At 41.6% G+C, this 20,001-nt stretch overlaps 1 protein-coding gene across 1 annotated transcript in view; it reads right to left on the bottom strand.

Moving 5' to 3' along the window:
• SCN11A (sodium voltage-gated channel alpha subunit 11) overlaps positions 1 to 20,001 on the bottom strand; it is a 143,607-nt gene that overhangs the window by 38,131 nt on the left and 85,475 nt on the right. The window contains exons 16-23 of the mRNA XM_059939408.1: positions 19,459 to 19,697; positions 15,535 to 15,720; positions 11,705 to 12,073; positions 9,624 to 10,055; positions 6,973 to 7,092; positions 6,094 to 6,208; positions 3,734 to 3,888; positions 294 to 467 (exon numbers count right to left, since the gene is read on the bottom strand). Coding sequence (XP_059795391.1) covers positions 294 to 467; positions 3,734 to 3,888; positions 6,094 to 6,208; positions 6,973 to 7,092; positions 9,624 to 10,055; positions 11,705 to 12,073; positions 15,535 to 15,720; positions 19,459 to 19,697 — 1,790 coding nt within the window. The remainder of the gene's footprint in view (positions 1 to 293; positions 468 to 3,733; positions 3,889 to 6,093; positions 6,209 to 6,972; positions 7,093 to 9,623; positions 10,056 to 11,704; positions 12,074 to 15,534; positions 15,721 to 19,458; positions 19,698 to 20,001) is intronic.

Raw genomic sequence — 20,001 nt, 5'->3', positions numbered from 1 at the left:
GAGAATATGCAAAGTTATTCTAGATTTACATCAGACATAAGCAGTGCTTATGGAGAGAAGTGAATGAGTACTATCATGGAAAGGGTTGAGGTGGTGAGCGTATGAGATGCAGCATAGGAGGAATGGGAACGAGGAAAGGCTGGACTGCTGATGGATGAATGTGAAGAAAATATTTTGGAGAGGCACTCATATAAGGCACACAGGAAAAGCAGCTCCCATGTGATCCCCTCCTCCACTCCTACCCACCCCGCCTCAATCCCCACCTGCATGAGACACAGAGATGGTAAACTTACAATCACAATGATGAAATCGAGCCAGCACCAGGCACTGGTGAAGTACTTCCTAAATCCAAAGGCCACCCATTTCAGACCCATCTCCAAGATAAAAATGTATGTGAAAATACTGTCAGTACAATTAAGTATTGCTTGGATTTTGGGTTGTGTACCAAGGTAAATATCTTCAAATACCTGAAATGATAAAGCACATCCAAAGGCCAAGTTGAACTCTCTGCTGACTGTACTTTTTATTTTTCTTCCTTATTTGAATAAACTAGTACCTCTCTTGGTGACAAGGTTTTGCTCAAAAGGTATTAAGGCTGAACTTTTCCAATAGAAACAATTCCTTGAGTAAGTAAAACCAGAAGAAGGAAAATCCTATTTCTAGATTTCTGTTGCCACTATAGTTCCCCAGGCTCTCATCACTGGCTCCTGGAATATTTACCAAAAAAATCTTCACCACACTATTTCCTGGTCTTCCTAATCCTTTCAACTCTTGCCAACAATATCTTGCCAACTTTTCCAGAAACTCCCAGTGGCATACACCATCTCTCTCATCCCCCTAGTTACCTGGGTGGCTCTATTCAGTGGCTCTTTGTTGCTTACAGCATCAAGTCCAAACACCTTAGCCCACACTCTGGATCCTGCCAACCCTGAGGCTCGTCATCTTCCACCACAAACAGCATTATCCGTTTACCCCAGTGTTCCCTACATATGTGATCATTTTGTATGTGAACCATGATTTGCAAAAGTTTGGGAAGCACTGGGCTAGAGCTCCCAATGTAAGTTACTTTGAATATTAAACTTCATTAAGTGTAATTTATGAAAATTAGATATCCAAGCTTTTGGAGAGACCTTTTTCCATGCTACATCCAAACATTTCCTTCACCTGAAGTATGTGTGCATGTGACTCTTCAGGGTCTATATTACTAGGGTATAAGCTGTCCTTTTGGTCTTTACAGTGTTACTGAGGATGAAAGAAAAGAGAGAAGAGGCACTAAACCTGCCAACTCATTTGGCAGGCAATGCCAAATGAAGGCAAGAAAGAAATCAGCCCTGCTGTCAGGGACTAAGGTAATCTCACAGTCCCACAACCCTAGGGAAAAAGAATAAAGAACAAAACAGTCTCATTTCCAACCCCCAAGTGGGCTTTTGACAGAAGAAGGCCCTTCATCTCCTCCTCTGCCCCACTGGCTCCTGGTCAGCCTTTAAGATCTCAGCTTAGCTTATATCTTCTATAGGAAACGGTCCTTCTTCCACAGGAATAGGTTAGGTGCCATCCTACATGGCTCTACGTCACCCACTGCTTCTCTGAGTGTTATCACTATGGCCCTGGTCTATAATTGCCTGGACTCCATCTGTCTTCCCTACTAGCCTCCAAGCTCCTGAAGGTCAGGGATTGTCTGTTTGCCTCTTGAGGAGAGACAAATCTGAATGGTGTTGGAAGCTCATTTCCTCTCTCATTTTGGAAACTTAGCAACAAGCTGGCTCAGCAGGTCTGAATTTGCCCAATGGAAGAGCAGGCTGATATCAGCAACTGAGCTTTGGAAGCTCCCATAATATAACTAGGCCATTTCCTAATCCAGGAAGCTCCCATTATTAAGTAGTTGCCCAAATCAGAGCTTCTCAAACTCTAATGAGCCCCAAATCACCTAGGTTCTGATTCAGCAGGTCTGGGGTGGGCCCAAGACTCTGCATTTTTAATAAGCTGCCAGGTGATACGAGGCTGCTGGTTCATATACTACATACGGTGGTGAGGGACTAGATGTTTCTTGTCTCCATTTCTCTATAAATATGTGTAGTGAAACAGGGCCTGGGTCCCTCTCCTGGAACCCTCTGCATTGTGTGCTCAGTATCACTCTGCCTAGGCTATGCTTGCCTCATCTGAAGGCAGATGAGAACTAAGAGGATTGTGTGCCCTCTGCTACTTTTCTGATTATAAGTTTTTTCACACAGTGCATGGGGTATGTGTCTGTGACCTTGTGACAACACCACTGCTTTGCTACTGACTAACACAGGGCATGGCAGACAACAATGACCATTTGTGGAATAAATGCAAGAACCCTATCTTTTGGAAGTGTAGACAGCTGGTGAGATGTAATCACCAGAAGATTACAGGGAACCCTACAGGGTGAGCGATAAAAATTAATCAAGGGAGTTCTCTGGGATGGTCTTAGGGAAATTTTCTTTTTTGTTTCAGGGATAATTTATATTACAGTAAGCAGGTAAATGGGGATGTCTGTTGATCACAGGCTCTGGTGGGCCCCCATGTGTGCTCTTCTCCTTTCACCTAGAGATTACACAGGTGTAAAGCACTAACCAGGAAGGCAGGGGTGTAGGAACAAGACATGTCCTTGTCCCTCCTAGCAACTTGTGAAATGTTCTGTGACTCTAAATCCATAAGGGATAGCTCAGTACTCCATTCCACTTGACATGACAAATAATAAGAGAATTTAGTTTTATATTATGGCCATTTTAAGAGGAGACACAGAACATAATGGGAGGGAGAGAGAGAAACATGTAGGTGATAAGAGAGAACATACTGTTGCCCAAGGTGGGTATATACGTGCAGAGGAGGAAAGATGGACTACAAGGTGAGAAGAGAGAGCAGAAAGGAGTTTATGACTATATGGCTAGGGAGGCTGATGGATTCAATTATTTCCAAACCTCACTGGAAATCACACCATACCTCAATTTAGAAGGATCTGTCATACACATAAAGTGGTATCTCTTTGTCTCTCCTCTCAAGGGATCATGAGTGGTGAAAAATACCAAGGCAACTTATATCCTAATCTGGTCCCTGTTGACTTCTCCTCCTAATGTTTTACCTTTTAGAAAGCAGCACTATGGTCTTCAGGAAAAAAGAGAATAGGAACATTGCCGTCTAGAGGAGGAAACGTATAGGATACAGTGAAAATGTCTAGAAATCCTCCAGGAATGATGGACAGACTTGGAGTCAAGGGCAAGACTCCAATAGCCACTTTAAAGTGCCTATTTGGGGACTTCCCTGACAGTCCAGTGGTTAAGACTACACACTTCCATTGCAGGGGGCATGGGTTCAATCCGTGGTAGGGGAACTAAGTTCCTGCATGCTGTGTGGTGCAGCCAATATAGAAGGAAGGAAGGAAGGAAAGAAAGAAAGGAAGGAAGGAAGGAAGAAGGAAGGAAGGAAGGAAGGAAGGAAGGAAGGAAGGAAGGAAGGAAGGAAGAAAGAAAGAAAAAGTGCCAATTTGGGTCATCCTTCCCACAGGTAAAGCATCTTTGGCTTGGGGATTTCCCGGTTGTAGCATTCCTCCAGAACTTGTTGTGCAAAACCCTGTTCCCTAAGGGGATACAACAGCAGAGATCCCACTTCTTCTTGGTCGCCCCACATTCACAACCCCGTGAGGGGCCAAGTCAGAATGAAGCCACCCAGCTGCCTTGATCCCCAATGTCCCCACAAGACCATGATAATTTACCAGTGCCCCACTGCTCAGCAGAATCACAAAGATAATAAAGCTCTCAAACCAGCTGTGTTTCACTATTTGGTAGCAGGTTTTCCGCAGTTTCCACCAAATGATCCAAGGGGACTTTCTCTTGTCCACAGTACAGCATGGAGAGCAGCAATCCAGGCCTGCAAGGAATTAGCATCACTATCATTAGTGTCTATAATACATGTGCATTAATAGCCCAACTCTTCACCCCTCCTTGTACACACCATGTGACTCTGCAAATCCTCCAACTAAAGAGGTGGAGTCTTTTTCCAACCCCTTGAATCTGGGTTTAGCCATGTGACAACATTTGGTCAACAGAGCAGAATAGGAGTCATAATGTGCCAGTTCTGACTCAGTGAGAAATTCAACAAAGATATAGAACTATAGGAAATATAAAAAAGAACCAATCAGAACTGAAGAATACAATAACTAAAATGAAAAATGCACTGGAGGGAATTAACAGATTAGAGGATGCAGAAGAATGAAATCAGTGATCTGGAAGACAGGGTAGTGGAAATCACCCAATCAGAACAGCAAAAAGAAGAATTTTTTTAAATGTGAAGAGTTTAAGGGATCCCTGAGACAACATCAAGCATACTAACATTAGCATTATAGTGGCCTCAGAAGGAGAAAAGGGACAAAAGGCTTATTTGAAGAAATAATAGCTGAAAACTTCCCTAACCTGGGGAAGGAAACAGACATCCAAGTTTGGAGATTGGGAGCACAGAGATTCCCAAACAAGATGAACCCAAAGAGATCCATGCCAAGATACATTATAATTAAAATGTCAAAAATTAAAGACAAAGAGAGACTCTTAAAAGCAGCAAGAGAAAAAGAAATAGCTTTATACAAGAGAACCTCCATAAGACTATCAGATGATTTTTCAGCAGAAACTTTACAGAGCAAAGGGACTGGCACAATATATTCAAATTTTTGACATTTTAATTATAATGTGTCTTGGTGTGGATTGTATTATTCTTGTATTATTTAATTCTTTCCTACATTTTCTAAGTCTTCGTTGAAGTTCTTACTGGGATGAAGTTCATTTTCCTCCCTAGTTTGGTCAGAATTCTTATGATCATCTCTTTGAATTCTTTATCAGGTAAATTACTTACCTCTGTTTCTTTAGGGTTTTTCCTGGGGTTTTATTTTGTTCTTTCATTTGGAATACATTCCTCTGTCTCCTCATAATGACTTTCAGTTTTTGTTTCTATGAACTAGGTGAAACAGCTACCTATCTTGGTCTCGAAGGAGTGGACTCGTGTGTGAGTATCCCCTATGTAGATGGCTTGCACCTGGCAGCTTTAGCAGGGCAACTGGGGCTGGAGCTTGCCAGGGGCAATCTCTGGGGAGCACTCCTCCTAAGGCCACCCAGGCGGGGCAGCTGGGGGGCAGCTGGGGTTAGAGCAGGCTTGGGCTGGAGTCAGTCCCTGGGGAGTGCTGAGGCCAAGGCTGCCTTGGTAGGGTAGCTAGAGCTGGAGTGAGTGAGGGCCAGGGGGAGTTCTAGGGGTGACTCAAACAAAGGCGCTCTCTGGTGCCTCTGACCCCACAGAGGGCTCCAGTACTTCCCTGCTCATGTGGCAGAAGCTCTAGGATTAGTACATGGATTTCCTTCCAGTATAGTCTAGATGCCCTTTAAACTGCTGTTTTCTTGCTGCGTCCCAAGGTGGGTGAGTCTGTGCTCTGGCTCAGCAGCAATATTACTTCCTACTGTAGGTCACTAAGTTGGGGGTGGGATTCCCATGGATACCATGTCTCCGTCTTTCCTACCCGTTTCTATGTGGTCTTTCTTTTTTTTTTTTTTTTTTCTATGTGGTCTTTCTATGTGCAGTAGCTGTTCAATCAACCCTCAGGTCTTTTTCAGGAGGAACTGCTCTATAAGTAGGTGTAGAGTTGGTGTGTCCATGGAAGGAGGTGAGCTCAGGGTCTTCCTACGCCACCATCTTGGACCCCTGCTCCCAGAGAAAAATCTTGAGAGATGAGTTGAGGGCCTGGCAAGGGCTCTAGTCAACCCCAGACTTATGGTCAAGTTCTCTTGGTCTATGACCTCTAGTACATCCTGACAATTGATGTACTGGGAACTCTACCAAGTGGCAAAAATACTGGCCCAGTGGGCTTTCTAGGAAAGTTTTCTAGATTTTCTACCCTGGTAGTTGGGCTGTACAAGTTGACCCCACCTAAATCAAGAATTTCCTGAAATGGTCCCAAGAATCCAGGGAAGACTCTTCACTTTTGTCTCCAGTAGAAGTAGAAAGAAGGCATCTATCAAAACCATAGATCTTCAAAGAATAACAGAATCCCATCGAAATATTCCATGAACTGAATGTAGGAATACTGCCACTTACCTTTGGGCAAACATCTCTCTGGTTCCTTTTTGGGAACCATTTCAAGTACCCGCCTAAAGGGATCCTGTGGACCAGTGGTGCTACATTCTGAGAGCACACTCGTAGCATCAGACTTCTGTACATCAGAACAAAGGAAAGGGGGAATCACTTTCCAACACCCTCTGTCACCATGGTTAATACCTAATACCTTATTTTATGACTTTTTATGCATGAAACTAGCTAGGCAAAGGTATGAGGGGTGTCTAGAAAGTATACCTCTTGTTGCGTTCTTTCCTAAATGTTCTGACCAGCCCTGACTTCAGGAAAGAATTCTCTAACTGCTCTCCATTGGCTGATGAAAGATAAGGCACATGAAGACACAGTACCTCAACCTTTTCCTCCCTCCAAATCTTACCTCTGATCTGCTGACTAACTCCAAATATGGAAGCCAGGTGATGAGAAGGATGCTACTTTACTGAGACTGAAATTGTCAGCTACCTCAACTCCCAGAATAATAGGCCTAGAACAGTGGTTCTCGTTGATTTTACCCTCCAGGAGACATTTTGGCTATGTCATTGATTTTACCCTTTAGGAGACATTTTGGCAATGTCTAAAGACATTTTTTATTTTTACAATGGGGGGATGCTATGGGCATCTAGTGGGTAGAGGCCAGAGTACTGCTGAACACCCTACAATACACAGAATAGTCCACATAACACAGAATTATCCTGTCCCAAATGTCATAGTGGAGAGGTTGAGAAACCCTGGCCTAGACATTTGCTTAAGATCTAATTCTGGCAGTTTGCTTTGTACTAATCTTGATATTTTTCCACGGTGGCTATCTTGGAGAAGGTGTATGGATGAGCCATGTTTCTTCTGGGAACACCCTGGGAAAATTACCTTTCGGGGATTCTGTATCGACAGATAAGGATCATCTTCAGAGAATATGTCCATTTCCATACTCTGAGCTCCTGGACTGGTGGGCTCCTTGGTCTTCTGATGGAGTTCACTGGCCTGACACTGAGAAACCCCAAGTAGAATTAATATTCCTCCTGGACATCTCACTTGAGATGAAACAAGTTTGAATTCTATTTGGTTTTCTGTTTGTCATGAAAATTATTACATTATTAACCTCTTCCGTTTTACTTTTGAAAACTGATCCTGGAAAAACTCAACATAAAATAATTCTGGAACACTACTATAGGAAACAGATAACAAAACTTACTCATAAGTAATATAATCAAAACAATATGGTTTGGATACAAAATTCACCAAATAATTAAGAGGTGAAACTTACTGTAGCCTTTCAATTCAATGGCAAAATAATAAATTGTTTAATAAATGGTACTGGCATAATTAGTTATCCCTGAAAAAATATTACAATGTCAGAATATAGTAAAAATTAAAATCCATAATCATTTGATATTCTGATGTAAAAATAGATGAATAAAAATATTAGAAGAATAACTTGGAAAATAATTTTTTACTCTGTTCGGTACAGAGGGTTGGCTTAGCAAAATAGGTAACTGAAAGGCATAAAGAAAATATGAAAATATATCACAACATAAAGATAAAAAATAAATTTTGTCCTATGACCTGCAGCTAAATCCAAGAAGGATATGCAAAGTCACACCTTAAGTGAAGGTTTCATCCTAAAATCTATGTGAGGGTTCCTGTGAATCTGACACTGTAAGGTCATGATTTAAGAACACTTCTCCCCTTTGAACATATACACACAATAAACAGGTACACATTATCTATGGACCAGACACAGAACAAAAATATAAAGTAATAACAATTTAAAGCATGTAGCAGGTAATGGTGAATAAAAGTGCCCCGTGTGAGGAAGGAAACCACAGTTATGTCCAAAGCTTGAAACTGTGGGCTGGGTTGAAGTTCTTGCACTTAAGAGAGAAAGTCAAAAGAAGCTGTGGTTTTGTGACCACCTAGAGGGGTGGGATAGGGAGGGTGGGAGAGAGGGAGACGCAAGAGGGAAGAGATATGGGGATATATGTATATGTATAGCTGATTCACTTTGTTATAAAGCAGAAACTAACACACCATTGTAAAGTAATTATACTCCAATAAAGATGTTAAAAATAAATAAATAAATAAATAAAAGAAGCTGTGGCCAATGTTTGGGATTACAATTATACAAAGCTGCATACCTAGAGAGGAAGGAGGAAGCACAGCCTCAGAAACAAGACCTGGGCAAAGGGAGCCACTGGTTCAGTGACTGGATCTGCAAAATGCCCAGTATCACTATTAGACAAGAATCCCAAGTTGGCAATACAAGACTTAGTTCTGAAATGGATCCCCTAGGAGGGTCGATTAAAGATACCACAGAACTTAGACTGCAAAGAGAGGGACAGATCCTCCCACAAAGATGAGCTTTCAAATTCACACTCCAAAATGTATGAGGAGACAAACATAAAACGAGTAGCCCTCAAAAATTAGCTACAGGGAGGTGAATTTACTTGAGAAAAAAAATGAAATTAGTATAGTAATCTGAAAGCATCATTAAAATTAACAAGTTTAGAATTTAATTAAAAAAAGATATACAGAATTTTGCTTCCTGGATGGTAAAGTAAGAAGCTCTGCAGACATGCTCCACAGGAAAATTAACATAAGTGGTGGAAAATATTCATAAAAAATCATTTAAGTTTCTGGAAATTGTCCTAAGGGCATACAGCAAATGAAGAAATATTTACTAAAAAAATCTACACATTTCAGTAATAACAGCAGGAGTCTATGTCACTTGAGCCATGCATGACCTGCTCTCTTCCTTCCCACCCCCAGTTCAGTTTGACAGAAGCTCCACTCTAGGCAGATGTGACCAAGAAGATGGGGCTCCCTTTACCCTCAGCTCCCAATCAAGAGATATGTATCTCACCAGAAGGTGCAGGTCACCAACTTTTCTCATCTCCTCCAACTCTGAGTTGAAGAGGCTAAATTTCTGGTGAATGTGGCCAAGACGTTGGATTTCCTTTTTCAATTCAGTTTCTACTCATAGGACAGAGACTCTATTCCAGGTTCAAAAGCTTGAGGATACTGGGGCCCTGATCACCCTTACTCCAGCTAGTTTACAGGGCAGAGGTTCCATGCAGGAAGAGGGAGGCTGAGAGATGAGAGACTACTGCCCCTCCTAGTACTAGGGGTAGCAGCTATGGCTAAGTGATCCTTTCCCAGGGTGGTAGGCAATTCATAAGAAACAAAATCTCTTTTTGTGCTATTCACTTCACCTTCCACACTCCCTTTCTCACCTTTCAGCCAATTCAAACTCTATACTTCTTCTTTTAGGGCTCAACCAAAGGCACTTGATTCCCCTGTTGCCCCAGCCCACTCTGATCGTGCTCCCCTCTGAACTCCTCTGACACCTCCCACCTGTGCCACATGTGCAGGACCATGATTAGAACCAGCCCCGGATGTGCAGCCGCCACATTTTATACCCTTATCATCTCTGCATAGTGCTCAGAACAGGGCAGGCAACCAGTGCCCCATGGCAACTCTAGCTTTGTACAACCTCTAAGTTAATGTGTGAACCTTCATACCTGTTTTCCAGCCTCAGGTTGTGTGACAGGCTGTGCCTTATCTTCACCAGGGGATTCAGCATCATCTTCTTCCTCTGCTAGTGGGGCCAACCAAGTCCGATCATGCCCGACACTCAAGGTCTTTGGTGCGGAAGTCAGTACACCAAACTCCTCCCAGGTCTCTGGGCCCTTTCTCATCTCTGTGACCAGGGGAATGACACCTTTGCTCTCTGCCTCAGGGCCTTCTGTCACCTCTTTTTGCTTTGGTAAATGTTGTCTCCTGCACCACTTGGTACAAAAATGCTCAAGAGTATACATCACAAAACAAAAAGCCCGGCAGAACCGGTCCAGGGCTAACTGGACTTTGGTTTTCCTGACTTCTCCTTCCAAGTGTCCATCTCTCTCCTCATTGCTGAAGGAATTGAGCAGCAAGGCAATAAAGAGGTTGAGTACCTGGGAAGGGGCAAAGGGAGGGGGGACATAAGGAGAATGAAAAATTTAGCAAAGGAAAGAATACAGTAGGTTTCCACAACAACTTTTCCCCAAGACCCAAAACAAAATCAAATGAGAGTTCTATGTCCTTCTGCCTCACAAGAAAGTTCATCTATAAAATAAATAAAAGGAGAGAAGACTGAGGAAGTAATTGCGACATCAAGATAAGACCAAAGAAAAACTGAAGTTAAAGGGTGCAGACAGCCATATCCAGTCTGTCTGTGTGTAAGCAGCATGTATTGTAGACCCTGGCCAGTGTAAGGCTGAATGGTGAAACCATGTGGCAAAATCAAAAGTGGATATTCCTTGGGGATCAGCCAGAATCATGAGGTTGGACTTTTTCTGGAATTGCCCACAGGGATATGGGTCTGATGTCTAAGACTGCTGTGCTATGAGGTCCTCTCCTGTCTGCACAATTTGAGAGATGGTATACTTGTGCAGGCTTTTCTAAATCTCTTTTGTTGTGGCTCTCGCCAGCTCAAACATATACAGCTCTCTGGGAGAAGTGTCTTGTGGGTGTTAACGGGTCTAGTCACTCTTCCTCAGCTTCACCAGGAGAATTCCCAAGTCTGGATCTTTGCTCAAGCTCTCCTCTATTTGCTAAGTCCTCTTTACCTCTTAAGTGCCCTTCTCAAGTACTGTGTCTCCCACAAAGCCTTTCTTAGTGCTCCCTTCCCACTCCCTTGGGTGATACCCTGCCCTTCTGATCTTTCGTATGTCTTACTGTCTATCAACATCACTTATTAGGTATTTAGGATAGTTAATTTTATTTCTACGTGGATTGTTAATTATATTTGCATGATAGCCCCAACTCAATTCTGAAGATCTTATGCTCAGGTATCCCTGTCTGTCTCCTGTCTCTTCATACCCTCACTGGTGTACACCTAATTAGCCTCTCCATAAACAGCCATGTTTCCAGCTGCAAGTAACAGACTCAGGGCAGCTTACACAATAAGAAAATGTCACATGACAAGATATTTGAAACGTTTTAAACAGGGGACCAATCATGACCCGACAATAGGTTGGTTCCACCTTCCCTCTATCTTCCTCAGTGCTTACTTTGTCTTAGTTTAGTTCTTCTCATGGTTGCATAATGTTTGCAGTTCTACCAAGAGTCACGGTCATAAAAGGTCCAGAGGAAGTAAAAGGACCACTTTTTTTCCTCATCCCTCCTTCCTCCCCTCCTCCTTCTCCTCTCCCCTCCTCCTTCTCTCCCCCTTCCTCCTCCTCCTCCTCTTCCTCCTCCTCCTTCTTCTTCTTTTAAACAACAAGAAACCTTCCTCAGTGGACATCTCTTTACATCTATTGAACAAATTAAGTCAAAAACCCCTACCTCGGCCAATCAATGGCGATTTGAATAACCACCTGGAGTAGGATAGACATTGGGACATCTTTATGAGCACTACGTGACAAGGTTTTCTTTCATGCTTACCGTACTGTCTTCAAACAAAATTCAAATGCACATTTTAAAATATTATATAACATTACATTTATAATACTATACTTAGAGTAACAATTTTCACTAGTGAAGTGTTACAAAAGAAGCCAATGCATTTGTTTAGTCCATGTATTTAATACAATGACAACAACAACAAAACTAAGACACTCACCACGAGTTTTCCTATCACCATGATCAACAGAAACACAATAATGCACAGTGCTTGGTTAGCTTCTTGCATACATTCCCACATGTTTTCGATCCATTCCCCACAGAGGATGCGGAATACCACCAGAAAGGAGTGGTAGAAATCCCCCATGTGCCAGCGTCGTAAACATGGGACTGCAGGATCATGGGACTTTGAATTACTCTTTATGCAATTGAATTTAGAGCCAAAAAGCTGCATGCCAACTACTGAGAAAATAAAGACCACAATGGCCAAGACCACAGTCAGGTTTCCAAGGGCTCCAACGGAATGGCCAATTATCTTAAGCAGTGTGTTTAAAGTTGGCCAGGATTTGGCTAACTTGAAGACCCTCAGCTGTAAAAACAGACAATAAACAAAAATGGAAGAAAAGCCAGTTAAGAACAAATTCCATCTGCTCAGCTATAATTTAAATGACATGTTCCCAAACCACAGCATTTACAACTTTCAAAAATCTTTTCAAAGCCAGATCCATCCTAAACATGGTCACCAACTCCATGTCCCAATCTAATATTCACCTGTATCTACTTTTTGTTTTAAAAATGGAATATTTTGGTCTAATATTTTAAATGATAAAGACTTTGGGATCATGATGGTGGAATTGAGCATACATGTTTATTAAATATAATGAATGTATTGGAACCCTATATAATATACCAAGGGTCAAAAACTCTGGCCCCAGGGCCCATCCATCCCATTGCCTGCTTTTATATGGCCTGAGAGGTAAGAATGTTTTTTACATCTTTAAATGGTTGGAAATAATTTTTTAAAATATTTCATTACACATGAAAATTGCATGAAGTTCAAATTTCCATGTCCATAAATAAAGTTTTATTGGAACACAGCCACGCACATGCGTTCTCTACTGTCTACAGCTACTTTCGTGCTACGATAGCAAAAGCTGAGTGGTTTCGACAGAGACCATATGGCCTGTAAGGCTGAAAATATTTACCATCTGGCCTTTTACAGATAAAGTTTGCTAACTCCTGTATTATATATTTGAGGTCCCAAGTTTGAATCTAAACTTCATAACGATGACAAGAGTAACATGATGTTTTGTACCTAGGAGAGAAAAGGCAATCAGCCAGTCAAGACACACTCTCTTTTTCCACGAGAAATTTTCTCCATGGAAACTTACAGACCTTATAGGAGACAACAACCTTAGAAACAACACAGCAACTAGTTTCATAGATTATTTCTTATATAAACTGCAGTGGGGTGGGGATGGTGGTGTGCTGAATTGGGTGATTGGGATTGACATGTATACACTGATGTGTATAAAACTGATGCCTAATAAGAACCTGCAGTATAAAAAAACAAACAAAACAACTAATACTAAACTTTCATTGGGTTATTTGTATGGAAACAGGTTAATATAAATGTTTCAGACATTACATGAAATTTCTAAAAATCTTATATTTGTATTTGTATGGAAATATGTATGGAAATATGTTAATATAAATGTTTCAGACATTACATGAAATTTCTAAAAATCATATTTGTATTTGTATGGAAATATATATGGAAATATGTTAATATAAATGTTTCAGACATTACATGAAATTTCTAAAAATCTTATATTTGTACTTGTATGGAAATATGTATGGAAATATGTTAATATAAATGTTTCAGACATTACATGAAATTTCTAAAAATCTTATATGTTCTGGTATAATGTTATAAGTAATAATCCTAGTTATTACTTTAAAATGTATATCTCAGAAATAACTAATTTTCTTGTCAACTGCATTATTATGAACTGTCATCAAATCTTTAACCGTGGTCATTTTTAAGTCTTTTGTCATTTACAGACAGTTCTGGGTGTACTCTGATGATTTTGCAAATATGTTCCTATAAAAGGGTTTCATCTTCAAGAAATACATGGAAAAGACTCTGACAAGTACAGGTTTCTGGTAACGGACTGTACTACTGAACTGAATGAATAAGCATTTTCAGAACTCTAATGAAAAACTGATGAACTCATAAAAGTGCTAACAAAAGATCAAGATGAAAAAAAAAAATTAATTACATGGGACTGAGTGAACTGATGAGGATGAGTATAATTTTTGTGACTTTCTGTCTGAATTTAAAAAAAAAAAAAAAAATTCCACAAGGACTCAGAGGCAAAGAATATACAAATCAATTTTCACTGCAAAGTAAAGGAGCTGTTACAGTGGAGGATTACTGGACTGAATGTCAATACTATGACATAGTATGAGTGTGTTTCATGTTTGGTAATTGCAATCATTGTTGCTTTTGTTGTGGTCATCCATGTACAATGCTTGGTGTCAGTCGATTTATCTCTTGTAAAAATAAAATACAGTGTGTGTGTGTGTGTGTGAAAAAAAAAAAAAAAAAAAAAAAAAAAAAAAAAAAAACTTTCAATGTAAACCAGTGGTTTCACTCCAAAGTACAATCCTGTTAAGTATCAACTATTTGCGGGGTGGGGAGATACTGCAGGTCAGTAAGACTTATATCACAAGAGAAGGACCACCACTGTCTACTTAGAGGGGAGCTGAGGGCATCTCAGGGAGAAACTGTGGTTCTGTTCTTATCCACAGGCAATGGCACAGAGCTCCTCGCCTCATAGCATGGCTGTAATAAGCCTAAACAATAGTAAAGCAAATGTAATTTTGCTCACCCAAGCACCAATAAAACTTTAGGGAGCAGCCTAATAACGTCTGACTTTAAGCAGTGTGATTTTCTAACATATGCCAAGTATAAAATGTATGCTTAAGTAACTGAATCAAATGTCTTATTCTACAGGCTTAGAAATCCTATCCATGCCAAAAAAAAAGTAAATCTCTGAAAAGGGACAAGAGGTCACCTTTTGTGGTTTCTCTATTCCCCTCCCACATGTGATTTCTCTGTGATTTCTGTCCCTACCTCTTGTGGGGTCTCTCACACTCCACTTTGCCTCATGGTCATTTCTGGGCCTGTCTTGTATCTTCCCTAGACTGCAAACTCCTTGAAGGCAGTGCTTTCCTCACCTTTGAGCCTTCCCTCATGTACATATCAGGTGCTCGGCAAAGGCTGCCAGGATGCCTCCAATGGTTCGTGGATGGAGGGCAAAGACTACAGAAAAGGAATGTGGTACTGGCAGCAATGAGGAGGGACCCTGTGAGATAACACCTGCAGGCAGCACCCAACCCCCATCCTGGGCTCTGTAGTCTACACCTCCTTGGTGAGCCCAGCTGTGAGGATGCCTGGTTCAGAGCTCTGTGGGGGAAGAGATCATTGGAGGGGTTGTACACGAAGCAAGGAGCAGAGTCCTGATACCAGAAGACACAATTTTGAATCTGGTTGCCTGAAGGATCATCTTGTGGAGAGAGAGGGAGGAAAGTAGGGGTTCACCTGAGAGAAGACCCCTTGGGACTCACAAAGGTATTAAAGACCTGGGTGGGAGGGGGAGTGCAGTTTTGGTTCTCAGGTTAAGGTAAGATGGTAAAGTTTAGTCCAAACTAGCTACTGAACTCACTCAAGACTCTTCAATCCTGTCAGATAAGTTATTCAGTATGGGACTTCCCTGGTGGAGCAGTGGATAAGACTCCACGCTCCCAAGGCAGGGGGCCCAGGTTCAATCCCTGGTCAAGGAACTAGATCCCACATACATGCCACAACTAAGAGTTCACATGCCACAACTAAGGAGCCCGCCTGCTGCAACTAAGGAGCCCGCCTGCCACAACTAAGACCTGGTGCAACCAAATAAATAAATAAATAAACAGCGAGCTGGTTAAATTGGATTATCATCCTGACAGCCTCTTAAAAAAAAAAAAGAAGGAAAGAAAGTGCCTTACCACTCTTAAGGAACGAAGTGACATACAACTTTGTTTTCCTGGACACATACTATTTATTATCACCTCTGCAAAGCTCAGAAGAGCAACAATGCTGTCAAAAATGTTCCAGCCTCGACGAAAGTAGTGGTAGGGATCCAGCGCAATGATTTTTAGGCACATTTCAGCCATGAAAATGCCAGTGAAAACCTACAGCGAGACAAAGAAAAATGAGAAAAGGAAGCTACCTCTTCTTGGAGATACACTTTTAAGAATGGTCCAAGGGAATTACAGAGGTTACAAAGAAATAAAATGTATTCTCATGCTTGATACAATATGCCCTGCAATCCACAAAAAAGAAACGTTTACCACTGTAGTATGAACCTCACTCTACCTTTGCCCCTCTCTCTGCCCTCCTCCACGGCCTCCACTCCAGTGTCACCAAGCTAAGAGACATCAGGATGGAGAATAAATATTATTTTCCATTCTGTTAAAAATTAAAGCAAAGTTGGCTTCTTGGTAGATGGCAGAGTAATACGAAGTGTCAAGCAATTCCTCCTCTGAATTCTCTTTAAGATACTAATAACTCCGAAGTGGGGGGAGTACACAACAGCTCTGAAAACTAAAGATAAATATCGTTCATAAACCAGAATGCAGGAGGAGTTCACCTAACCATTCAATCTCAACACCTTGATCAGAAAAAAAAAAAAAATTAAATTAAAAGGGCCCAGAGCAGAGAACTGAAAAACACTACCAGGCACAGAAAAATGTCTTTGAGCAACCTGATATAGAGGATCAACCCTAGATTGGTTATGGTTGAAAGGAAGATTAGCGAGTCAGAATATAATCCTAAAGACTCACTAGAATGCAGGTCGCATCATTCCAGAACAAAATATCAAAGAATTAAAAGGAGGGGCAAGAGCTTAAAAAGCACTAAACTATGTCTTTTCCAAGGGAAAAATAATTCTCTGTCTTTAACAATTAGATAAATACAGGCTTAAGAAATTTGCAAAATGTAGCATAGTAGCCAAATTCAAAACTAAATCTATCTTCTATTCTTTGCAGAAGATAAAGCAAAGCATTCCTTCATAGCCAATAGCACTTTCTCTATCACACACATACACACATTAAATAGAAATGAGAAAAACAATAGTATGAAAATAATACAGTAATATGAAAAGGGTTAAAGTCTTTTAAAATGTCCATTTTAAAACGGACAGGGGTCCCCAACCTCCGGGCCGCAGACCAGTACCGGTCTGTGGCCTGTTAGGAACCAGGCAGGAGGTGAGCGGCAGGCGAGCCAGCAAAGCTTCATCTGCCGCTCCCCATCGCTCGCACTACCACCTGAACCATCTCCCCCCTCCACAGTCCGTGGAAAAACTGTCTTCCACGAAACCGGTCCCTGGTGCCAAAAAGGTTGGGGACCGTTGTGTTATAAGACTCTCCTCTTTAGTTCTGGAAACAACAAAAACAACCCCTAAATGATCAAATTTCCTTCTTAAAAAGTAACAGGTGATCTATTTTTATAAATAAGTCATTGACTTACTATTTATAAAATACATCCCTAAAATAAAATGACACGAGTTAAAAAAAAGGATAGGCATAAATAAATACAGAATAGGCAAATAAAAAGAAATCAAGGGTGGCAAAGAAAAATCAAAGCTTATACCTATCTTTTCCCTTTAAACATTGCTGCCTATCCCTGCCCAGTGCCATAACCAGCGCCTAAAAGCAGGCAGTGTTGCGCGTTCCAGTTAATTGTGCTGGACTGATCTCCATCCCCTTTTGACCCACTCTTCCTCCTCCCGTCTCCTTCAAGTTTTAGGTGTCTGAGCCCAACAGCATCCCTAGATGCTTTGAGACCATTGGTTTTGCAATCCAATTCAACTGCTATTTATGACTTCTTGGAAGCTCAATGTACTCCCTTGATTCAAGCAATTCTGAAGCCTAGAGAGTCCATTTCTAAGTCTAGTCCACAGAACTCCACAGGCCAGCTTAATCCTGGTCCACCCATCAGACGGGAGAGGTCTGAATGTGTTCTTTCAAGCTCAGGGCTCCAAGGTCTCCCCGCACCACCATCATGGGGGCACAAGAGATGAGGTGGCTGCCCCTTTTTTTTGCATGTCTAGGGAATGGGGCACATGGAATAGATGCACAGGCTACATAACCAGCTCTGCATGTTTCCCTTCAATTTTCAGGACCCAGGGTCCAGCTGCTGCCTGTGTTCTCAGACACCAGCAATGTCCCTCTGCTCCTTCTGCCTCTGGGAGAGAGTGAAGAAGAATGTCACTTAATTTGCCAGCTTCCAACTGTAAAATGCAACTTCACCTCAGCACCCCGGATGCCTGGTCAGTGGCAAATGTGAGAGGCGGGCTTTGGCTATTTCCCACAGTTGGACCAGCAGATGAAGTGATGGACAGACCACCTTTGCAATTGGGAAGCCCTGTCCAGGCGGATGACTCTGGGTTCTTTGAGTATTCTCTGGAATTTATCCAATAACTCCATCTACCAGGAGATGCTGAAAGATGGGTCCTGCTAACTCTGTGAAGGTAGGGACTGTGGCCCTGAGGGCACAGCATTCTGCCTCCAAGTGAAACTAAACCATCAGGCCATTCGGGGACACCTCAACAGGAGAGAGCTAAACACCCTGGCCTGGAGCCCAGAAGATGCCAGCCTGTTAGAAGGTATTCTGTGTGTTAGCTTTATTGTGCAACATGGAATCTAATCTGACCTATGCACACCCACAGGGCACTTCTTCCCAAAGGCAGTATGGGAAAAGGAACTTAAATGCAGACTGTCTGTAAGGAGATCCACCCTGCTCTTATACTGCAGTTCCCTGCTCTTCCTGCACATGGGATGTGGAACCAAGGGTGACAGGCACCTGTCTACAGTTCTACACCATCCTAAACCTGATGCATGGAAGCAGCTCTGTGGACCAACTCCTGATTCAATACGTACTGTGGGTTCTTGTCAAAGTGAAAAAAAAGGGAAAATTTAAAAATACCTACATACATACATACTACCTGGAAATATTCCGCAATGCTAAAAATGATCATCTTTGCTAGTAAGACCATAGGAAATGAGTTTCTTCTTTGTATTTCCCTTCTTTGTATTTTTATTTATTTTTAAAATTAAAAAAACATACATTGCTTTTTAAATTAGAAAAATAACATAAAACTGTAAGAAGAAAAGGCTAGACATTCTGGTAAGATTTTTAGCTAATTAACTCATTAGCAAATTAGGGTAGAACATTCACTAGGTACTTACTTATTATTTCTGATATTTGGGAAACTAATTTTCCCTTGGGCCTTCTGCAGGAGCTATGAATTAAAGTGAACAGTTCTTGAAAAATCTGCTCCCCTATCTTAATGTTCCCAATTTAACTGAGAATAGCTTCATCCAATAACAAACACACTGAAGCAGGCTCAAGTATGGAACCCCACGCCCACCCCACCCCACAAGCCTCTCACACCTACTCCTGGGAAAGAACCTCCTACAGCTTCCAGGCTCTGACTCACCTTTCCAGGGAAAATAACACTTAGTAACGGCAGTCACACTGTTTTGTGACAAATGATGTCATCAATATCACTGGGGACCATGGTACTCATTACCATGGGTCTCTGGATATGGTTAATGTTTTCTTGATTATCCAAAATAGTTGACCTTTTAAGATGTCTACTTGCTTCTGCCTTACCACTGAATGACTCTTTAGTCATCCATTAGATGACTAAAGAAACACTTCAACGTACTAGAGGGCGAACAGGGGCCCATGGAAAATTACTGAAATGGGTAAAAATAAAATCCTAACGGTCATCTTTTCCCTCTTACTCCACCTAAGAGGACCAAATACCTATGTTAGGTTAGGCCACTCACAAAATGTTTAGACTTTGAAAGAGTTATAATTCAAAGTTTGAAATATGTTTTATATTTTTAAAAGCCTAGAGTTACCAAATTCCCTGTGTACAACATATTCTCAAAACTCTGGTCCATTTTGTAATGCTCCATGGCCAAGAAGAGAGTGTTGATTATGATGCAGATGGTGATGGCCAGCTCAGTAAAGGGGTCAGTCATCATGGTTCTCAGGGCCTTCTTAATGCACAGCCACCGGGGGCTACAGTCCCACACGAGGTATTTGGATGCCAGGTTTTCCCCACATGGGAGGCAAGGTTCCTGTGATTTTTCTTGTTCTGGAGAAGGAAAATTGAAAGAGCACTTGAGGAGTTAGGTCTGAGCCAGTCTGGCTGTTCTTTGCCTGTGTGCATTCCTTCCTCCCTCTTCCCTAGCATCTCCTGTGCTACAACATGATCAGTCAAGAAGGGTACTGACGCATAGCTAGGAAGGTTTCCCACACTCAACTTCCATGTGATATAGTCAAGTACTTCAAGTCTTTATACTTACATTGAGCATCTGGGAGCAGGGCTGCACTGTGAGAGATACAGATGGGGAAGTCAACACTGACTGGCTATGAACCCATGAGAGACAGACACAAGC

The sequence above is a fragment of the Balaenoptera ricei genome, chromosome 11 (genome assembly GCF_028023285.1).
Source record: "Balaenoptera ricei isolate mBalRic1 chromosome 11, mBalRic1.hap2, whole genome shotgun sequence".
In the NCBI taxonomy this organism is placed as follows: Eukaryota; Metazoa; Chordata; class Mammalia; order Artiodactyla; family Balaenopteridae; genus Balaenoptera; species Balaenoptera ricei.
This window is presented reverse-complemented; position numbering and strand designations above follow the sequence as displayed.